Source organism: Macaca fascicularis, chromosome 8 (assembly GCF_037993035.2).
Source record: "Macaca fascicularis isolate 582-1 chromosome 8, T2T-MFA8v1.1".
In the NCBI taxonomy this organism is placed as follows: Eukaryota; Metazoa; Chordata; class Mammalia; order Primates; family Cercopithecidae; genus Macaca; species Macaca fascicularis.
Genome location: NC_088382.1, coordinates 107,337,604 through 107,359,376, shown reverse-complemented (window position 1 = coordinate 107,359,376; position 21,773 = coordinate 107,337,604). Strand labels below are relative to the sequence as shown.

The following is a 21,773-nucleotide window of genomic DNA, read 5'->3' as shown; positions in this document are numbered from 1 at the left end:
GAACTCCTGACCTCGTGATCCACCTGCCTTGGCCTCCCAAAGTGCTGGGACTACAGATGTGAGCCATTGCACCCAGTCAGCTGCCATCTCTTAAAACAAAACCCAAGTCCTAGCTCTTGAGCCAGAAAGAATACATAGAGGTATCTCTATACTGGATCCACCTCAAGTTAGCAGTGCATCTCTGCATCTCCACAACACCTTTCTCCTCAAAACATCTGGTGTCTTTAACATCTGGCATAGGTGGTAGAATGGGGAGATACTAGGCTGAAAAAATAAAGTCCAACGTTTGACATAGCCAACAGAATTTTAAGATAAAGAAATGGTGAGGTAGAGTTGAGAGAGTTCAATTATATTGTTGAGCACAGACCATTTGGCACATTCTAAAATTAGATTCCCTATCAAATTCTCCTTTGTGGTACCTTTACAAAGTGCTGACACCTTCGGAATCCTCCAACACCTATGTAAAGCTAACAGAATAAAGTCATTTGAAGAAATCCATCCTTGGCACTTTAGCTATTACCTACCCCCATATTGAAGCAAATAAAAAACAATGCTATCCATTTGCTGAATTTATTTAAACAAGTCAATTTAGAAATACCATAGAATTAAACAAAACTTCTGACATGTAAACATACTGCCATGTTCCTGAAACAGATGTTAACACCTGATAAAAGTTAATAATCTCTTGTTAGGAAAGCTGTCCATTAATAAGGCCAGTCTTCAGCAAAACTAAAACCATTTTGTTTGTTTAGCTTTCCTAGTCTGACAATGCAATACTATTGAACCACAATCAAATATAATGACAACATTGGATGGACAGATCAGTACCATTGGTTACAGCTGTTAAACAGGTTCATTCTTGGCGCCACATAAAAACAATTAAGCCAATCACATCGAATAAATCATGGCTTGTTTTTCTTTATCACAATTCACTAAGTGATGTTAATTATGGTCCTTGTCAAACACGTTTGGTAAAGGCTATTTACAGTGTACATGGCTGAGCATGCACTATTTATAGTTACAAAGATACCTGCCAGTTTATTACAATAGAATTACACAGTGCCTGAAAATGGTGAAACATTTCACACATCATTTAAATCAATATAATTTCAAGCAGGAAACGTTCCTTATTTGACCACAATTGCAATAATTACATGAAAATTCTTATAAAAACATGAATCCCCTTCAAGAAATTGATGCATATTCTACGCACTACAGGTTAAGGCAGTAAAAAAATGTATTCCTGATAACTGGAGGTCTTGACAATGTCAATTAAAGCTGTCTGACTCTAGTTTTTCATTCTCCATCATATACCAAAAGTTTGTGAATGATTTCATTTTTAAAGTCAAAAAAGTATTAGTAACTAAGAAGTGTTGAAGCTGGAAAAAAGTAATTGCTAGGGAAAGGAAAAATGTAAATTGGATTTTGCCTGAAAGTTTTCAAATCATAAACAATAGCATTATTTATGAGTCTAAGCCTTAAATGTATAAAACAAATACATATAGTTCACTTTTCTTAATTTAAAATATACTGTACTTTGAACAATTCAAGTAATGTAAGACTATCAAAAATAACTTCATAAGCCATACAAGTGTCAACTGCATTTTCGGTATTTTAAGAACTTTTAAAAATTGTAAACTAAACCATGACAGTTTAGTTAAACAAATGATAAATGACTTTTTATTTGCACTTGTGATTTCTTTAATACAAATTGCTACCAACAAATATGTAAAGATATGGCAGGTTATGTATTTGATCAAAGCACTTTGATTTAAGCATAAAACAGATTCAAATGGTACAAGTTCTGTGCATAAGATCCAAGGAATTGCTTACTAATTTGTAGGCAACCCTCTTTCTAATCAGAATCCTTTATTCCTCGGCTGCAGATGAGATAGGGCACAATCTGTTGTAAACAGGGCACTGCTGTAAAACCAAGATAATATTCTTAAATTAAGATCGTTCTTGTTCAATTAAAAAGACTTTCCCAAGTGTCTTCCATCACTGAGTATATTCTGCTGACCTCTTAATTTCATAAATTAACTTTCTTTTGATTCCATTTTTATGGTGGTTGTGTCCGCAGTTTTGTTTTAAAAATTGGTTTAAATTTATATAAAACTCTGTACATGTTCACAAATTATTGCATAAACAGCATAATCTTCAAGACAGTGTTTGCAAACACATGTCCAATTCAGGAAAAAAAATTTCACGTTTCTCGTCTGGCTTTTTTCTTCTTTTTTATTTGTTTGGGAGATTCCCAGCTAGTTTCAGACTTGGCTAAAAAGAAAAAGGGGGGAAAATGAAGAAAAAAATTAGGATAGTAAATATTGTTACATCTCAATAATATAAAAGTAGTAACTATGAAAATCTTTTAAAATACTCAAATTTTATGTTTAAGTTTTCAAGCCCTTATTATATATTTTAAGTTATTCTATGTCTTCCTCCCTCCTTTCTTTTCAATGGTATTATTAGGTTGAACAATATGGAATTGCTGATACTCAACCAGTTTTGACCTAAAAAAACTGTTATTTAATACAGCTCAACCTAACTAATAAAAGAGAAAAATGGGTAAAATGGATACTAAAGGTAGCTGAAGAGAGTAAAGGAGGAAAAAAAGCATAGAATAATTTGTAGCCTCAAGAACATGTGCAGAGAAAAAGGGAGAGGGACCAGATAGACAAGCAGGCAGGCACGAAAGTTCTCTCTCTCTCTTCTCAACAATGTATTCTCTCCTTCAGAGGCAGATAGATAGATAGATAGGTTGATCATTTATTTATTTATTGAGTCTCGCTCTGTCACCCAGGCTGGAGTGCAATGGTGCAATCTTGGCTCACTACAACCTCTGTCTCCTGGGTTCAAGCGATTCTCCTGCCTCAGCCTCCCCAGTAGCTGGGATAACAGATGTGCGGCCAGTACACCCAGCTAATTTTTATATTTTTAGTAGAGACTTGGTTTCACCATGTTGGCTAGGCTGGTCTTGAACTTCTGACCTCAAATGATCCGCCTGCCTTGGCCTCCCAAAGTGCCGGGATTACAGGTGTGAACCACAGCACCCAGCCTCCTTCAGTTATTTTAACAGCTTGGCCTTCACAACTTAAGTACACAAACGTCCAAAAAATTCAGCATTTTCAAAGGAAGAAAGGGCTACTCTTATTAATCCATTAGACTTTTAAGATCAGAATCTTAACACATGAAAAATGTAAACAGTACAAAGGAACAAAAAATGAGGATTACTTACTCTGTGAAGGAGGCACACTATTTTGCTTGGTATTTGACTTGGATTTATCTGTCTCTTGTAGAGTTGGCGGCACTTGGGAGGAGCTCTTGTCAGAATCACTTTTTGATAAGATAACAGATGGCTCGGTAGAAGTAGCAGGTGGAAGAGTCTTGATAGGCTATTTTAGGAAAAAATCATCTCAGGTTTTTTGGTGAAATTTTCAAATAAAGTTTAAATATCACAGTAATACTAAGAGGTTGTTTAGCAGCAATTCAATACTAATATGGTTTCCAGATAAGCAATGTAACTCATACCTGCCCTCTAGTGATACGGCCAAATCAATCATCACCCATGACATTTATGAATATATGTTGAGATAAAAATGAAGGTATGAAATTACAAAATGTCTACCGAATTTCAAATAGAAATGAATAATTTCATTTTCATTAACTTTTTTTTGAGGTGGAGTCTCGCTCTGTCGCCCAGGCTGGAGTGCAGTGGCACAATCCAGGCTCACTGCAACCTCTGCCTCCCAGGTTCAAGCAATTCTCCTGCCTCAGCCTCCCGAGTAGCTGGGACTACAGATGCCCGCCACCATGCCCAGCTAACTTTTTTTTTGATTTTTAGTAGAGACAAGGTTTTACCGTGTTAGCCAGGATGGTCTCGATCTCCTGACTTCGTGATCCGCCTGCCTCAGCCTCCCAAAGTGCTGGGATTATAGGTGTGAGCCACCACGCCTGGCCTAACTTTTATATTCTCATGTTTCATTATAAATAAGATGATTTTATACTTTTCTTTTTTGAGACACAGTATCGCTCTGTGGCCTAGCCTAGAGGGCAGAGGCACCAAACAGTTCACTGCAGCCTTGACCTCTGGGTTCAAGCGATCCTCCCACTTCAACCTCCGGAGTAGCTGGGATTATAGATGTGAACCACTGAGACTGGCTGATTTTATACTTGTTGGTGATTCAATGCTTGTTGTCCATTTCCACCAACTCAGAATGCTTCAAAAATTTTTGTGAAAAACAGAAGGAAAATAGCTAACTTCTGAACTACCAGTAGATGACAACCCCTAATCTCCTTCCCAACAGGTAAGAATTTCTCAAATAGCAGCAGCAACAGCTTCTGTTTCCTACGAGCACACTGTGGTTACTGGTCCTACTGATTCAAGCAATCGGTAACACTCAGGTCCAAATTTTCAGTGTTTTATCCAGTCTGGTAGTGAAATTAGAATGCTTAAGGTAGAGCCTAGATTCTTGAGCCTTACTTCTCTACAGCCTGGAAGCAGAAAAGAGGTAAACTAACTTATTTGCCTCACTGAGGCATATCCATTAATAAATGATCAGGACCTGGTAATGATAAAAACGTCAGTAATCTGGAGTGCCTTCAGGATGTGAGAGATGAGAAGATCATTTCACCTATTAGCTCTATCTGTGATCATTATCCCGAACATAGAAAGAAGGGTAAGTAATGCTTCTCTAGACCCTATTCTTCCAGGCCCCATAGATTCGAGAAAGCAAAATGGGATAAGGATACAAGAGGAAATGGTGTGAGCCCAAGTAATTACTAGGATTCTTTCTTCCTATTCCAGGTATCTGAAGTTGTATTTGTGTGTGTGTGTGTGTGTGTGTGTGTGAGAGAGAGACAGGATCTCACTCTGTCACCGAGGCTGGAGTGCAGTGGCGTGATCTTCATTCCCTGCAACCTCTGCCTCCTGGGCTCACAAGATCCTCCCATCTCAGTCCCCCAAGTACCTGGGACCACAGGTGCACACCACCACATCCGGCAATTTTTTTGTATTTTTGGTAGAGAGGGGGGGTTTCACCATGCTGCCCAGGCTGGTCTCGAACTTCTGAGTGCAAATGACCTACCCATCCGGACCTCCCAAAGTGCTGGGATTACAAGGCATGAGCCACCGTGGCCGGCTCTGAAGTTGTATTTATGTTGCCTAGTCTCTTTACCTTTCTTAGTGTTCCCTGTATTTATTTCATATCCAGAAGTTTTATTATTACTTATTTTTAATCTCCTTTTCCCCTCTATTCTCACTTATCTACATTAAGTCACAGAACGGATCAAATATTCTTCATAAAATGGCTTCTGAAAATGATTTAATATAAAAATGTTGAACAGAGGCCAGGTGCGCTGGTTCATGCCTGTAATCCCAGCACTTTGGGAGGCTGAGGCAGGCTGATCACTTGAGGTCAGGAGTTCGAGACCAGCCTGGCCAACATGGTGAAAACCCGTCTCTACTGAAAATACAAAAATTAGCCAGGGGTGGTGGCGTGCGCCTGTAATCCCAGCTACTCATGAGGCTGAGGCAGGAAAATCGCCTGAACCTGGGAGGTAGAGGTTGCAGTGCGCCGAGATTGCGGAGTGCGTCACTGTAATCCAGCCTGGGCAATAGAGCAAGACTCTGTCTCCAAAAAAAAAAAAAAAAAAAAAAAAGTCAAATAGACCCTTTGCTATTTATTACACACACACACACAAATATATATACATATATATTTACAAGGCCTCACTTTGTCACCCAGGCTGGAGTGCAGTGGCGCAATTACAGCTTATTGCAGCCTCAACTTCCTGGGCTCAAGTGGTCTTCCCACTCAGTCTCCTGAGTAGCTGGGATTACAAGCACACACCATGACAACCAGCTAATTTTTGTGCTTTCTGTAAATACTGAGTCTAGCCATGTTGCCCAGGCTGGTCTCTAACTCCTGGACTCAAGCAATCCTCCTGCCTTGGCCTCCCAAAGTGTTGGGATTACAGGCGTGAGCCACTGCACCTAGTTCCTTATTTATTCATGAGATGGAGTCTCTTTGTCACCCAGGCTAGAGTATAGTGGCGTGATCTTGGCTCACTGCAACCTCCGCCTCCCAGGTTCAAGCGATTGTCCTGCCTCAGCCTCCTGAGTAGCTGGGATTACAGGTGTGTGCCACCACACCTGGCTACTTTTTGTATTTTCAGTAGAGACAGGGTTTCACGTATCTGTCAGGCTGGTCTCAAACTCCTAATCTCATGATCCGCCTGCCTCAGCCTCCCAAAGTGCTGGGATTACAGGCATGAGCCACCACGCCCGGCCTTTGCCATTTATTATATTGAGACTGTAGCCCAGGTGTGGTGGCTCACACCTGTAATCCCAGCACTTTGGGAGGCTGAGGTGGGAGGACTGCTTGAGTCCAGGAGTTTCAGATCAGCCTGAGAAACATGGTGAGACCCTGTCTCTATAAAAAATACAAAAATTAGCTGGGTGTGGTGGTGTGCACCTGTAGTCCCAGCTACTCGGGAGGCTGAGACAGGCGGATCACTTGAACCTGGGAGGTAGAGGCTGCAGTGAGCTAAAACTGTGCCACTGTACTCTAGCCTGGGTGACAGAGCAAGACTCTGTTAGAAAAAACAACAAACAAACAAACAAACAAACAAACAAATCTCCCAAGACTGCATCGTTTTATCTCAAAATACGCATAGGGAAATAAAAGCATCAACTCTAAATAAGGAGTATTATTAAAACTGTTTTAGTACAAGACAGTTACAAATTCACTTTTCTTTTTTTTTTTTTTTTTTTTTTTGAGACGGAGTCTCGCTCTGTCACCCAGGCTGGAGTGCAGTGGCCGGATCTCAGCTCACTGCAAGCTCCGCCTCCCGGGTTCACGCCATTCTCCTGCCACAGCCTCCTGAGTAGCTGGGACTACAGGCGCCTGCCACCTCGCCCGGCTAAGTTTTTGTATTTTTAGTAGAGACAGGGTTTCACTGTGTTACCCAGGATGGTCTCGATCTCCTGACCTCGTGATCCGCCCGTCTCGGCCTCCCAAAGTGCTGGGATTACAGGCTTGAGCCACCGCGCCCGGCTACAAATTCACTTTTCTAGCAGTAACTCAAGTTTCTTGTCTAAAGCTGTTCCACTAAATATGTAAGCTCCCAAGGGCAGGTGGTTTTTGGTCTGTTTTGTTATCTGCTGTATCCCCGCACTTCAAATAGAGTATGGTACGCAGTAGGTTCTCAATACATTTTTTCTGAATAATAAACCAGGTGCCGGGCACGGTGGCTCATGCCTGTAACCCCAGCTCTTAGGGAGGCAGAGGTGGGAGGACAGCTTGAGCCCAGGAGCTCAAGACCTGCCTAGGCAATATAGCGAGACCCTGTTCTCCACAAAAAGGTGAAAAAAAAAAAAAAAAAAAAAAAGCGCAAATAAACCAGGCAACTCTAGTAGAATTTAATATATATATATATTTTTGAGATGGCGTCTCACTCTGTTGCCCAGGCTGGAGTGCGGTGGCGCGATCTTGGCTCACTGTAACCTCCGCCTCCCGGGTTCAAGGAGTTCTCCTGCCTCAGCCTCTCAGGTAGCTGGGACTACAAGTGCCTGCCACCACGCCCAGCCAATTTTTGTATTTTTAGTAGAGACGGGGTTTCACCATATTGGCCAGGCTGGTCTCGAACTCCTGACCTTGTGATCCACCCACCTTGGCCTCCCAAAGTGCTGGGATTACAGGCGTAAGCCACTGTACCCAGCCCTAAATTTATTTTAATATGGTGTAATTAATTTACCCAATTAGAAATCAGATTTTGTGTCGCCAACATAGGCCTTTTATAAAATGGTCCCTTCTACCATACAGATAGCTTCCATAGAAGGCACATCTTTCAAAAGCCTATGACCAAGTTTTAAACAAATGTTCCATTTTGGGAGGCTGAATCATAGTGGTATTATATACATATATTGGGGGAAAATGAAACCAATCGTATTTTCTCTAAGCTATCTATCCCTTGTATGCCTAGATATTTAGCAGGAGAAAATACAGTACAGTGGTTCTTGATTTCACTACTGATAGTTATGTGACTCTGGGCAAGTTATTCAACTTCTCTAGCTTCATTTATAAAATGCATCTTACCTTTCTCTTGGGATTGTTTCGAAGACTAAATTAGTCATTATATTTTAAATGGTTAGCACAGTGCTTAAAACATTATTTATGATAAAATACTTGAGTCAACAAAACTTTATTATGCTTTATTTATTTATTTATTTTGAGACAGTGTCTCGCTCTGTTGCCCAAGCCAGAGTGCAGTGGCATGATCTTGGTTCACTGCAACCTCTGCCTCTCAGGTTCAAGCGATTCTCCTGCCTCAGCCTCCTAAGTAGCTGGGGTTACAGGCACCCGCCACCACACCTGGTTAATTTTTGTGTTTTTAGTAGACACGGGGTTTCACCATGTTAGTCAGGCTGGTCTCGAACTCCTGACCTCAGGTGATCTGACCACCTCGGCCTCCCAAAGTGCTGGGATTACAGGCATGAGCCACTGTGCCCGGCCAAAACTTTGTTACTTTTTTTTTTTTTTTTTAAAAGATGGAGTCTTGCACTGTTGCCCAGGCTGTAGTGCAATGGCACGATCTCGGCTCACAGCAACTTTCACCTCCTGAGTTCAAGCGATTCTCCTGCCTCAGCCTCCCAAGTAACTGGGATTACAGGCTCCCGCCACCACGCCCAGCTAATTTTTTGTATTTTTAGTAGAGACAGGGTTTTGCTATGTTGGCCAGGCTGGTCTCGAACTCCTGACCTCATGATCTGCCTGCCTTGGCCTCTCAAAGTGCTGGGATTACAGGTGTGAGCCACTGTGCCCGGCAACTTTATTATTCTTAAAAATTACCTGGCTATTTTTGATGAGTACTTCGGCTGGATCACTAGTGCTTATGGTCTTCAAGGAAAAAGCTTTCTCCTGTTTTGGACGGGTTTTAGAGGTATTCACTGGAAGCTCTTCTCTAATCTCTTTTTCTAATTCTTCTGTGTCCTATAGAGAAAAACAATCTATTAGATTATATAAATCATTCATTCTTCATTAATTAAAATCTATGGTGGTGTATGGCTGTAATCCCAGCACTTTGGGAGGCGGAGGTGGGTGAATTGCTTGAGCTCAGGAATTCAAGACCAGCCTGGGCAACATGGTGAAACCATTTCTACAAAAATACAAAAATTAGTCACATGTGGTGGTGTGCACATGTAGTCCCAGTTACTTAGGAGGCTGAGGAGGGAGGACTACTTGAGCCTGAGAGATCGAGGCTGCAGTGAACTGTGATCACACCACTGTACTCCAGGCTGGGTGACTCTGTCTCAAAAAAACACAAAAAACCCCCCAAAACTACAAAAACACAAAAATTAGCCAAGCATGGTGGTGCATTCCTTTAATCCCAGATACTTAGGAAGAGGCACAAGAATTGCTCGAGCCCGGGAAGTGAAGGTTGCAGTGAGCCGAGATCGCACCACTGCATTCCAGCCTGGTCAACAGGGGGAAACTCCGTCCCAAAAAAAACCACAAAAACACTTCACTTAACAATTTCAAGGAATAAAATGTTTATACATAAGTTAATTTTCAAGATAAATTAAGCTTACACAGTAGAAAGGGCATAGACAGGAAATTCCTATTTTGGCCATGCCACAATCTAGCTACAAAATCTCGGGGACAGCTGGGCGCAGTGGCTCACGCCTGTAATCCCAGCACTTTGGGAGGCTGAGGCAGGCAGATCACCTGAGGTCAGGAGTTCAAGACCAGCCTGGCCAACATGGTGAAACCCTGTCTCTACTAAAAATACAAAAATTAGCTGGGTGTGGTGGCGCATGTCTGTAATCCCAGCTATTTGGGAGGCTGAGGCATGAGAACTGCTTGAACCTGGGAGGCGGAGGTTGCAGTGAGACAAGATCTCGTCACTGCACTCCAGCCTGGGCAACATGGTAAAACTCTATCTCTACTAAAAATACAAAAATTAGGCTGGGCGTGGTGGCTCATGCCTGTAATCCCAGCACTTTGGGAGGCCAAGGTGGGCGGATCACTTGAGGTCAGGAGTTGAAGACCAGCCTGGCCAACGTGGTGAAACCCTGTTTCTACTAAAAATACAAAAATTATCCAGTAATGGTGGTACATGCCTGTAATCCCAGCTACTTGGGAGGCTGATGCAAGATAATAGATTGAACCTGGGAGGTGAAGGTTGCAGTGAGCCAAGATCGCGCCACTGCACTCCAGCCTGGGTGACAGAGTGAGAGATCTTGTCTCAAAAACAAACAAACATCTCAGGGACAAGTCACTTAGTTTCCCCAAACCTCAGTTTCCTCAACTGTAAGGTAAAATTTACCCTATCTAAAAACTCATATAAGCTTTAAGATTTCCATTTTTTGAGGGGTATAAAAATTTATTATACATAAAGAATATCACCACTAACAAATGCAGACAGGCCAAGACACTATGGTACAGGGTGGAGGACGGCTAGCCCTTTGGAAAGTGAAAGGTTTGGGTGGCGTGGGCCTCATGCCACTCTGATTAATCAGGAGACGGGAGGGCACATGCCAAACACCACAAGACATCAAGGCAGCAAGATTTCCATTCTTAGATTTTCAAACTTTCACGAAGTTTCAGCAAAATAATTCTAGAGCACATTATATGCTTAGGTATGTAAAGTAAACATGAACTAGAATATATTTAATAGAAACACTCCTGTATTTTTCTTTGGCAAATGCATCCATATAAAATGGAAGTTCTTTTTAACAAATGGCTAAGATGATCTTAATGTTCTTCTAACACTAATATTCTATTCTATGATATTTATTCAGTATAGTAGTGGGTTTAGATAGTCAAAATTTTCTATATATTTAGGCTGAGCAGATAGCTTTGGAAGTATGTGTGTGAAGTCTGTAATCTCACAAAGTTTTTCAAAGTTTTGCAGTCTTACAAAGTCAGAAGACATCAATTTATTTCCATCCTAAGTTGAATTCAACAGTGAAAGACCCCATCAGCCACGCATGAACACCAAAAAGGACTTTGGGTCTGGTGTGGTAGCTTGCATCTGCAATCCCAGCACTTTGTCAAGGAGCCAAGGCAGGAGGACTGTTTGAGCCCAGGAGTCTGGGATAGCCTGTGTAACACAGGGAAATGCTGTCTCTACAACAAAATAAAAAAAAAATTAGCTGGGCATGGTGGTGCCTGCCTGTAGTCCTAGTTACTTGGGAGGTTGAAGCAAGAAAGCAAGAGGGTCCCTTGAGTCCAGGAGGTCGAGGCTGCAGTGAGCTGTGATGAAGTCACTGTATTCCAGCCTGGCAACAGAATGGAATGTCTCAAAAAACAAACAAAACAAAACAAAAAGAAACAACAATATAACTTTTTTTTTTTTTTTTTTTTGAGACAGAGTCTCACTCTGTTGCCCAGGCTGGAGTGTAGTGGCACAATCTCAGCTCACTGCAACCTGCGATTCTCCTGCCTCAGCTTCACAAGTAGCTGGGACTACAGGCGCCAGCTACCACACATGGCTAATTTTTGTATTTTTAGTAGAGATGGGGTTTCACCATGTTGGCCAGGATGGTCTCGAACTCCTGACCCTGTGATCCACTTGCCCTGGCCTCCCAAAGTGCTGGGATTACAGGCGTGAGCCACGGCACCCAGTCTTTTTTTTTTTAAGATGGAGTTTCACTCTTGTTGCCCAGGCTGGAGTGCAATGGCGCAATCTTGGCTCACTGCAACCTCTGCCTCCTGGGTTCAAGTGATTCACCTGCCTCAGCCCCCCGAGTAGCTGGGACTACAGGCGCATGCAACCACCCCCGGTTAATTCTGTATTTGTAGTAGAGGCGGGGTTTCTCCATGTTGGTCAGGCTGGTATTGAATTCCTGACCTCAGGTGATCTGCCCGCCTCGGCCTCCCAAAGTGCTGGGGTTATAGGCATGAGCCACTGCACCCAGTCATAACCTTTTATTAGTAGGATATATGTGCTATGTACTCAGCATAGAACTTCATGGATATCTAATTCTCCAAACAACTTATGCAGTTATGTAACTTGTGCAAGGTAAAAAAGAATGACAGAACAAGATTCAGAATATAGATCTGATTCTAAACCTAGAATACTCATTCATTATATTTTTAAAAACACAGCCAACATTTTAAAAAGGATAATCAGAATACCAAAGAAACGTTCATGTTAATGACCTTTGCCAATACATGAAACATTTCAGAATACATCCTACAAAATTTCTTTTAAAAGGAACTCAACTAATCCACAATCCACAAAATTATCATTAGTAAATACTCTAAGTCAAAGAAACTCAAGAAGAACTTGGCTAAAATGGTTTTCAGGTAGTACTACTAACAAAGGATAGATGTAACATTTCTCATCTCCCAGCTCCAGCTAACAAGAACCGCATACCTATCATATAGTTTTAGTTTGTTCATATCCATTGATCTTAGCTATGTTACAACTTTAATGCCCATCCATTTTTACTACTGAAAAAGTAAGTGTTGATAATAAGCTTGTATCATTTATGAGGGCTTGTATTTCCCACAATAAAAAATAACTGAATACATATTTCTTTAAAAAGCCATGTAGAAACTTCTTCCAAAAACAGTAAGTGGCTGGGCTTGGTGGCTCACACCTGTAATCCCAGCACTTTGGGAGGCTGAGGTGGGAAGATCACTTGAAGCCATATCACTTGAGACCAGACCAGCTTGGCCAACATGGTGAAATCCCCTCTCTACTAAAAATACAAAAATTAGCTGGGTGTGGTGGCTCATGCCTGTAATCCCAGCTACTTGGAAGGCTGAGGCAGGAGAATCACTTGAACCTGGGAGGCGGAGGTTACAGTGAGGTGATACTGTGCCACTGCACTCCAGCTGGGGCGACACAGTGAGACTCTGTCTCAAAAATAAATAAGGCTGGGCGCGGTGGTTCATGCCTATAATTCCAGCACTTTGGGAGGCCGAGTTGAGCGGATCACTTGAGGCCAGATCACCTGAGACCAGCCTGGCTAACATGGCGAAAGCCTGTCTCTACTAAAAATACAAAAATTAGTCAGGCGTGGTGGCATGTGCCTGTAATCCTAGCTACTTGGGAAGCTGAGGCAAGAGAATCGCTTGAACCCGGGAGGCAGAGGCTGCAGTGAGCTGAGATCGCACTACTGTACTCCAGCCTGGGCAACAGAACCAGACTCTGTCTCAAAAAATAAATTAAAAAAAAAAAAAAAGATAAACAAATAGAACAGTAAGTAGGAAAAACTACTATGTGGTCTATCCCTAGAAATTGCGGCTCCCTGTCTCCTACATTTGAACAATTAATTACAGTTATAGTAAGGAATACAAATTTTTTTTTTTTTTGAGACGGAGTCTCGCTGTGTCGCCCAGGCTGGAGTGCAGTGGCCGGATCTCAGCTCACTGCAAGCTCTGCCTCCCGGGTTTTTACGCCATTCTCCTGCCTCAGCCTCCCGAGTAGCCGGGACTACAGGCGCCCGCCACCTCGCCCGGCTATTTTTTTGTATTTTTTAGTAGAGACGGGGTTTCACCGTGTTAGCCAGGATGGTCTCGAACTCCTGACCTCGTGATCCGCCCATCTCGGCCTCCCAAAGTGCTGGGATTACAGGCTTGAGCCACCGCGCCCGGCCTACAAATATTTTAAGAAGTTATAATGTAACAGTATTAGTGCTTTAAAAAAAACTAATATGTTTCTAATAATCTGATACATTTGAAATTAAATACTTTTTTTTTTTGAGACAGGGTCTTGCTCTGTGACCCAGGCTGGAGTACAATAGTGTGATTTTGGCTCACTGCAAGTTCTGCCTCCCGGGCGCAAGTGATCCTCTCACCTCAGCTTCCTGAGTAGTTGGGGCTACAAGCGTATGCCACCATGCCTGGCTAATTTTTGTAGAGACAGGGTTTTGCCATGTTGCCCAGGCTGGTCTCAAACTCCTGGACTGAAGCAAACCTCCCACCTTGGCCTTCCAATGTGCTGGGATTACAGGTGTCAGCCATTGTGCCCGGTTAAAATTTCATCTCTGACTTCATTTTTAGTATAATTTACTTTTTTCCCCCCAGATAGGAGAGATCAAAGAAAAAGAAAAAAAAGAAAATGTATGAGTGATGGAAAGAGAAAATGTCTGTTGGATAGCTGTCAAAAAAGAAGGAAAGGATACTACTAAGTGAAATAACCAGCAAACTCAAAGTCAAGTGAAAGACTCCACTTGTTATACACATGGTTTTTCTATGTGTGCTAAATGTTACTTTCCGGTTACTCAAAAGGAATTTTTGCATGTGTAAAATACTGTATATCTTTTCCCATTTCACCATTATATAATTAAAAAATGCATGAATAATTTGGAATTTTAATTATTTTTGACTTTAGCAACACCTTTAACATGAATTTTTTGAGCAATAACATTTATTACAATAAGATGAATTGAATATGTAAAACATTCCATGACTTTCCAAATAAACATGATGTCTCATACTGTCTTTTATCTCTATATATTCTTAGCATCTGTACCTCATCTTTTCACATTTTAAGCAGGAGGCGCTTAATGAATCCTTGTTGTTTTGACATTTTACCTGTGCGTGAGAGTTATCTTCACCTTGCTTCTTCTTTTTCTTTTTTTTCTTTTTGGATTTCCCAGTTGGAAGAGCTCCCTCTCCCTTTTCTTTATCATCATCTGAGACCTTAGGTTAAAAGCAAAAATATTAAAGAGAACCAAATGGTTATATTTCCATTATTTAGAAAATTATTATGAAATAATTTCATTCATTAGGTACAGTCTTCGTTTCCCAAAATCTAAATAAAAACTAGTAATAAGTAATAAAATGGATCAAGAACTACCTACTTAAAAAATAACAAAATACATGGAACCTCATTCTCTCAGTGTGTCTATGTCACCCATCACTCACTGCAACATAGAGAGCTGTGTAAACTTTAGTGTTTTAAAAACTCACTGAATAGGTAATTCTATTTTGAAGTTCAAATGTAGTGCAATTTGCATTAAAATTTATCTGACCCTGTTAAGAGAATGAAATAACAAGCTACACAATGGGGGAATATATTTGCAAGCCATATAGTTCCACCCATGGAACTAGTATCCATACAATATAAGGAACACTCAAATTAAAAAAAAAAAATCCCCTTAGAAAATAAGCAAAAGACATGAACAGACAAATGTTCTTTCACCCAAGACCATATACAGATGGCAAAAAAACACATGGAAAAAAGTTCAACTCCATTTGCTATTAGGCAAATGCATATTAAAACCACAATGAGTTATCACTATACACCTATTAGAACTGCTAAAATAAAAAACAGTGACAACTGCAAATTTAGGTGAGGATACAGAAAAACCAGTTTCTTAAAATACTAAAATATGCAACTATCATAATACCCAGAGATTGTACTCTTGGGCATTCATCCTAGAGAAATGAAAACTTATGTTTAGACAGAGACTTCTGAAAGCCTACATATTTAGCAGCTTTATTCATAATAGTCTCAAACTGGAAAGGACCCATATGTCCTTCAATAGGTAAATGGTTAAAGAAACTGAGGTACATCCAGACCATGGAATATCACTCAGCAGTAAAAAGGTACAACTACCGATACATACAACAACCTGGATGAATCTCCAGAGAATTATGTTGAGTGAAAACAAAACAAACAAACAAAAAAACATACAAAGGCCAGGAGCAGTGGCTGAAGCCTGTAATCCCAGCACTTTGGGAGGCCAGGGTGGGTGGATCCCCTGAGGTCAGGAGTTCAAGAGCAGCCTGACCGCTATGGTGAAACCCTGTCTCTACTAAAAATAAAAAAATTAGCTGGGCCTGATGGCATGCACCTGTAATCCCAGCTACTCGGGAGGCTGAGATGGGAGAACTGCTTGAACCCAGGAGGCGGAGGCTGCAGTGAGCCGAGATCATTTCACTGCACTCCAGCCTGGGTAACAGAGCAAGACTCCATCTCAATCAAACCAACAAACAAAAAACCATAGCAAAAGGATATATACATACGTGTGTGTGTGTGTGTGTGTGTGTGTGTGTGTGTGTGTGTGTGTCTCCCTCTCTCTCTCTATATAATATATAATTCCATTAATAAAACATTCTTGAAATGATAAATGTTCTGTATCTTGATTGCATCAATGTAAACATGCCACTTGTGAAAAGGCAGTTCCCTCTTATTCGCAGTTTTTCTTTCTGCAGTTTCAGTTACCTGAGGTCAACCTCAGTCTGATATTAAAGTACTTTGAAAGAGACAGAAAGTGAGAGAGACCACATTCACAAACATCTATTACAGTAAATTTTATAACTGTTTTATTTTATGATTACTGTTGTTAATCTTTTACTAATTTACAAATTAAACTTTATCAGAGGTATGTATAGGAAAAAGCATAGTATACGTAGGGTTTGACACTGGTTTCAGGCATCCACTGGGAGTCTTGGAATGTATCCCCTGTGTATAAGTGGAGGTGGGGAGCGGTGGGGATGGCTACTGCATGACTGTACAGTATTATGGTTTTTTAACATGTTACTACTGGAGAAAACTGGATAGAAGGGGTACAGGGGATCACTCTGTTTCATTCCTGTCTGGTTTGGTTTTTTTTTTTTTCAAGACAGCGTCTTGCTCCGTTGCCCAGGCTGGAGTACAGTGGTGCAATCAAGGCTCACTGCACAGCCTTGACCTCCTGATCCTCTTGCCTTAGCCACTTGAGGAGCTGGGACTATAGGCTGATTTTTCTGTTTTTTTTTTTTTTTTTTTAAATATTAGAGATAGGGTCTTGCTATGTTGTACAGGCTAGTCTCAAACATGTGGGCTCAAGTGATCCTCCTAGCTTGGTCTTCCGAAGTGCTGGGATTACAGGCGTGAGCCACCGTGCCTGGCCTGTATTCTTTCTTTCTTTCTTTTTTTTTTTGAGACGGAGTCTCGCTCTGTCACCCAGACTGGAGTGCAGTGGCCAGATCTCCGCTCACTGCAAGCTCCGCCTCCCAGGTTTACGCCATTCTCCTGCCTCGGCCTCCCGAGTAGCTGGGGCTACAGGCACCCGCCACCTCGCCCGGCCAGTTTTTTTTGTATATTTTAGTAGAGACGGGGTTTCACCGGGTTAGCCAGGATGGTCTCGATCTCCTGACCTCGTGATCTGCCCGTCTCGGCCTCCCAAAGTGCTGGGATTACAGGCTTGAGCCACCGCGCCCGGCTTGTATTATTTCTTGTAACTGCATTTGAATCTACAATTATCTCAAAATAAAAGGTTTAATTTAAATAACTGAATTTGAGAAGTCATGTCATTGAAAATAGCATTCTGCAGGACAAAAAAATACCTATCAAGTTAGCACTGTTATGTTAATATTCATAATGATGCAGAGGCCATGCCAATCTTCTTTGTATCTTATCTTTCTATTTATTTTTTGGAGATGGAGTCTTGCTCTGTTGCCCAGGATGGAGTGCAATGGTGCCATCTTGGCTCACTGCAACCTCCACCTCCCGGGTTCAAGCAATTCCCCTGCCTCAGTCTCCCAAGTAGCTGGGATTACAGGTGCACACCACCATGCCCAGCTAATTTTTCTATTTTTAGTAGAGGCAGGGTTTCACCTTGTTGGTCAGGCTGGTCTTGAACTCCTGACCTCAGGTGATCCACCCACCTTGGCCTCCTAAAGTGCTGGGATTACAGGCATGAGACACTGTGCCCGGCCTTATTCTTTTATTTTTTATTTTTTGAGATAGTCTCACTCTGTTGCTCAGGCTGGAGTGAAGTGGCTCACTGCAACCTCTGCCTCCCAGTTCAAGTGAGTCTTGTGCCTCAGTCTCCTGAGTAGCTGGGATTACAGGTGCACACCGCCATGTCCAGCTAATTTTTTTTTGTATTTTTAGTAGAGACAGGGTTTCACCATGTTAGCCAGGCTGGTCTCAAACTCCTGACCTCGGGTGATCTGCCCACTTTGGCCTCCCAAAGTACTGGGATTACAGGTGTGAGCCACTGCACCTGGCCTCAATTTTAGTGTATGTGCTGCTGAAGTAAGCACTGTAGTTTAACTTTCTACGGAAAAATGCTGTTTGTTTATTCTCACAAATGACAACCTAGATTCCTAGACTATCTTTACAGGAAGAGATGATTCTAAGTAGCTGCCATTTCTCTGCTCAGCACTATAGTCACTATAATGATTTTGGTGGTCTCACAAACTACCAAATAGCTTACAGAAATTACAAGCAGATGGAAAAACAAAACAAAATCTGGCATAAACTTAGCTAAGAGATTTTCAGTCTAGGCTGGCTGGCTACCAGTTGTGCAGAAATGTCCCTAGAAGTTTTCACCACAAGCTGTTTCAAGGTCTTGTAATGATTAAAATGCCATATGAACAGATCCATGCCATGAATGATACTCAGGTCACAAGAACTTTCTTCAGTCAGCTTACCACTTCGTTATAATCCAACCATGAAAGAAATGTAGTTCCCCATGGCAAAATACTATTTTTGTTAATGGGAAGATGCTGAAATCAGCTCTACATCTTTTAAGTCCCATGAAAGAGTTGAGATTTTGATAAATGTATTTTAAATCTTTAAATAAAAAGGACATTACTGATAAATTTCAAATTCCTTTATACCACTTCCCAATCCCATTTTCACACTCCCTTCCCAGTGGTAACCAAAATTGTGAACAATTTCTGTGTCTATCCAATCAATTTTTCTATAAATTTATTTGTATCCACATATAAAAATTTATAAATGACATATTCTATCTTTTAATAACTTGCTCATCATTCAGTATGTTGAAATTCCATTCGTAATGCTAATAATGTAGCTTTAGTTCATTTTTAACTTTTTTTTTTTTTTTTTTGAGACGGAGTCTGTCTCTGTCGCCCAGGCTGGAGTACAGTGGCGCAATCTCGGCTCACTGCAAGCTCTACCTCCCGGGTTCACACCATTCTCCCGCCTCAGCCTCCAGAGTAGCTGGGACTACAGGCGCCTGCCACCACAACTGGCTAATTTTTTGTGTTTTTAGTAGAGACGGGGTTTCACTGTGTTAGCCAGGATGGTCTCGATCTCCTGACCTCGTGATCCGCCCACCTTGGCCTCCCAAAGTGTAGGGATTATAGGCATTAGCCACTGTGCCTGGCCTCATTTTTAACTTCTAATATGCCATTGTATAAACATATCACATCTTTCCATTCCCCAACTGATGAACATTTTGATGACAGCTCACTTTTGCTTAGAAATGTAAAAGGTAATTTCTGAATATATTCAGAAAAAGAATTCCTATGATGTATGATAAAGTCTTTACTCCATTCATGGGTTCTATTGTGTTAAATGTTCAACAAACATCTGAATGATTACTATGTATTAAGGTACTATACATTAAGATATTGTACTAAGAAGTCATTTTGTAGGTCCAATCTAAAACCCCTTTCTCCGCTGTTGACTTTCATATTGCCTGTTACCTGTCCCCCTCTACATTTATTTACCCCTCCTTCTACCATTAGTATTATATCTGTTTTTTTTGAAATGGAGTCTCGCTCTGTCGTCCAGGCTGGAGTGCAGTGGCGCAACCTTGGCTCAATGCAACCTCTGCCTCCCGGGTTTAAGCAATTCTTTGCCTCAGCCTCATGAATAGAGGGGATTACAGGTGCCCGCCACCATGCCCAGCTAATTTTTGTATTTTTAGTAGAGACGGGGTTTCACCATCTTGGCCAGGCTGGTCTTATACTCCTGACCTTGTGATCCACCCACCTTGGCCTCCCAAAGTGGGAGCCACCATGCCCGGCCTATATCCTGTTTTAAAGACCAATCCTGGCTGGGTGCAGTGGCTCATGCCTGTAAATCCCAGCACTTTGGGAGGCCGAGGTGGCGGATCACTTGAGGTCAGGAGTTTGAGACCAGCCTGGCTAACATGGCAAAAACCTGTCTCTACTAAAAATACAAAAATTAGCTGGGCGTAGTGATGCATGCCTGCAATCCCGGCCACTCAGGAGGCTGAGGAGGGAGAATCACTTGAACCTGGGAGGTGGAGGTTGCAGCGAGCCGAGATCGTGCCACTGCACTCTAGCCCGGGAGACAGGGCGAAACTCCATCTCCAAAAAAAAAAAAAAAAAAAAAAAAAAAAAAAAAGGCCTGGCATGGTGGCTCTACTAAATATACAAAAATTAGCCAGGCATAGTGGCAGGCTAATTTGTAATCCCAACTACTCAGGAGGCTGAGGTAGGAAAACTGTTTGAATATGGGACGCAGAGGTTGCAGTGAGCTGAGATCATGCCACTGCACTCCAGCCTGGGCGGCAGAATGAGAATGTCTCAAAAAAAAAGAAAGAAAAAAAGAAAGAAAAAAGACTGCTGGCTGGGCGCGGTGGCTCACACCTGTAATCCCAGCACTTTGGGAGGCCGAGGTGGGTGGAACACCTGAGGTGAGGAGTTCGAGACCAGCCTGACATACATGTAGAAACCCCATCTCTACTAAAAATACAAAAATTAGCTGGGCGTGGTGGCAGGCGCCTGTAATCCCAGCTGCTTGGGAGGCTGAGGCAGGAGAATTGCTTGAACCCAGGAGGCGGAGGTTGCAGTGAGCCTAGATCATGCCATTGCACCCCAGCCTGGGTAACAAGAGCGAAACTCTGTCTCAAAAAAAACAAAAAACAAAAAAACCCTGCTGATCCTATACCAAAATCTCCCCTATCTTAAAATACAACCCCCCCAATCCCAGCAAAACCATTCCTGATACCACATGTTGCTATTATCCACTATCTCTCCTCCATTCCTATCCAAACTTGGGTTTGCTGTTTCTGATGCTGTTGATTATTGCTTCCCTGACCCTCTCAACTGTGTCAGCCTCTGTGACCCAGAATTCTCCTTCGGTTGCTTTATTTTATAAATAGAGATGGGGTCTCACTATGTTGCCCAGGTTGGCCTTGAACTCCCAGGCTCAAGCAATCCTCCCACAGCACCTCCCAAAGTGCTGGGATTGTAAGTGTGAGCCACCATGCCCAGCCTGTCTCTTCCATTAACAAATAAACACCCAGGAATCTCTTATACTCACCTTTTGATCATCAGGAATTGGTTCCTGGGACTTTAGAAGTGAAGCTCTTTCTTCGTCTACCCAATTGCCCCACTCTTCTGCTGGTGCATTCCAATCAGAGTTGGGATCAGCAGAAGACAGACCATCTAAAATTTAACAGTGTGAATTAGGTGTCTATCATTTTTGCCATAAGTTAAAAGGCAAAAACTAAAAATTCCTTATGTTCAACTAAGCTGTAATTTTAAGTTATTGTTCTGTCTTCCAAACACATTTTAAGAGCCAGAAAAAAAAAGTAACATGATGGTAACAATCTTTATTCAATTTTTGCTAAGCATATCATATGGTTAAATGGAATTTCTAAGAAATTCCAGAAAATTTATTAGCCATTTGATTCCACTCTCTCTGATTCCTTTATCATCAGTCTCCTGAATTTCTTTTCTCTATCCATTTTTAACTTGGTCTAGGACCTGGTTGTTTTCTCCCCTGATTATTACAACATTTTTGTAATTGATTTATTTTCTAGGGTTTGGAATTAATTCTTTTTTTTTTTTTTTTTTTTTTTTTGAGACGGGGTCTCGCTCTGTCGCCCGGGCTGGAGTGCAGTGGCCGGATCTCAGCTCACTGCAAGCTCCGCCTCCCGGGTTTCCGCCATTCTCCTGCCTCAGCCTCCCCAGTAGCTGGGACTACAGGCGCCCGCCACCTCGCCCGGCTAGTTTTTTGTATTTTTTAGTAGAGACGGGGTTTCACCGTGTTAGCCAGGATGGTCTCGATCTCCTGACCTCGTGATCCGCCCGTCTCGG

At 41.9% G+C, this 21,773-nt stretch overlaps 1 protein-coding gene across 8 annotated transcripts in view; it reads right to left on the bottom strand.

The window, feature by feature from the left end:
• Window positions 1–556: 556 nt before the first annotated feature.
• The window catches only part of MTDH (metadherin), a 79,471-nt gene continuing 58,254 nt past the window's right edge, over window positions 557–21,773 (bottom strand). For 5 of the 8 annotated variants that reach the window (XM_073999163.1, XM_005563762.4, XM_005563763.4 and 2 more), the window contains 5 exons: window positions 20,995–21,119; window positions 14,550–14,657; window positions 8,850–8,990; window positions 3,236–3,392; window positions 557–2,274 (listed from right to left, as the gene is read on the bottom strand). In XM_073999163.1, the coding sequence (XP_073855264.1) occupies window positions 2,204–2,274; window positions 3,236–3,392; window positions 8,850–8,990; window positions 14,550–14,657; window positions 20,995–21,119 (602 nt within the window). In that variant the 3' untranslated portion in view covers window positions 557–2,203. The remainder of the gene's footprint in view (window positions 2,275–3,235; window positions 3,393–8,849; window positions 8,991–14,549; window positions 14,658–20,994; window positions 21,120–21,773) is intronic. The other 3 variants (XM_015455059.3, XM_073999159.1, XM_073999160.1) reach the window with 1 other exon arrangement.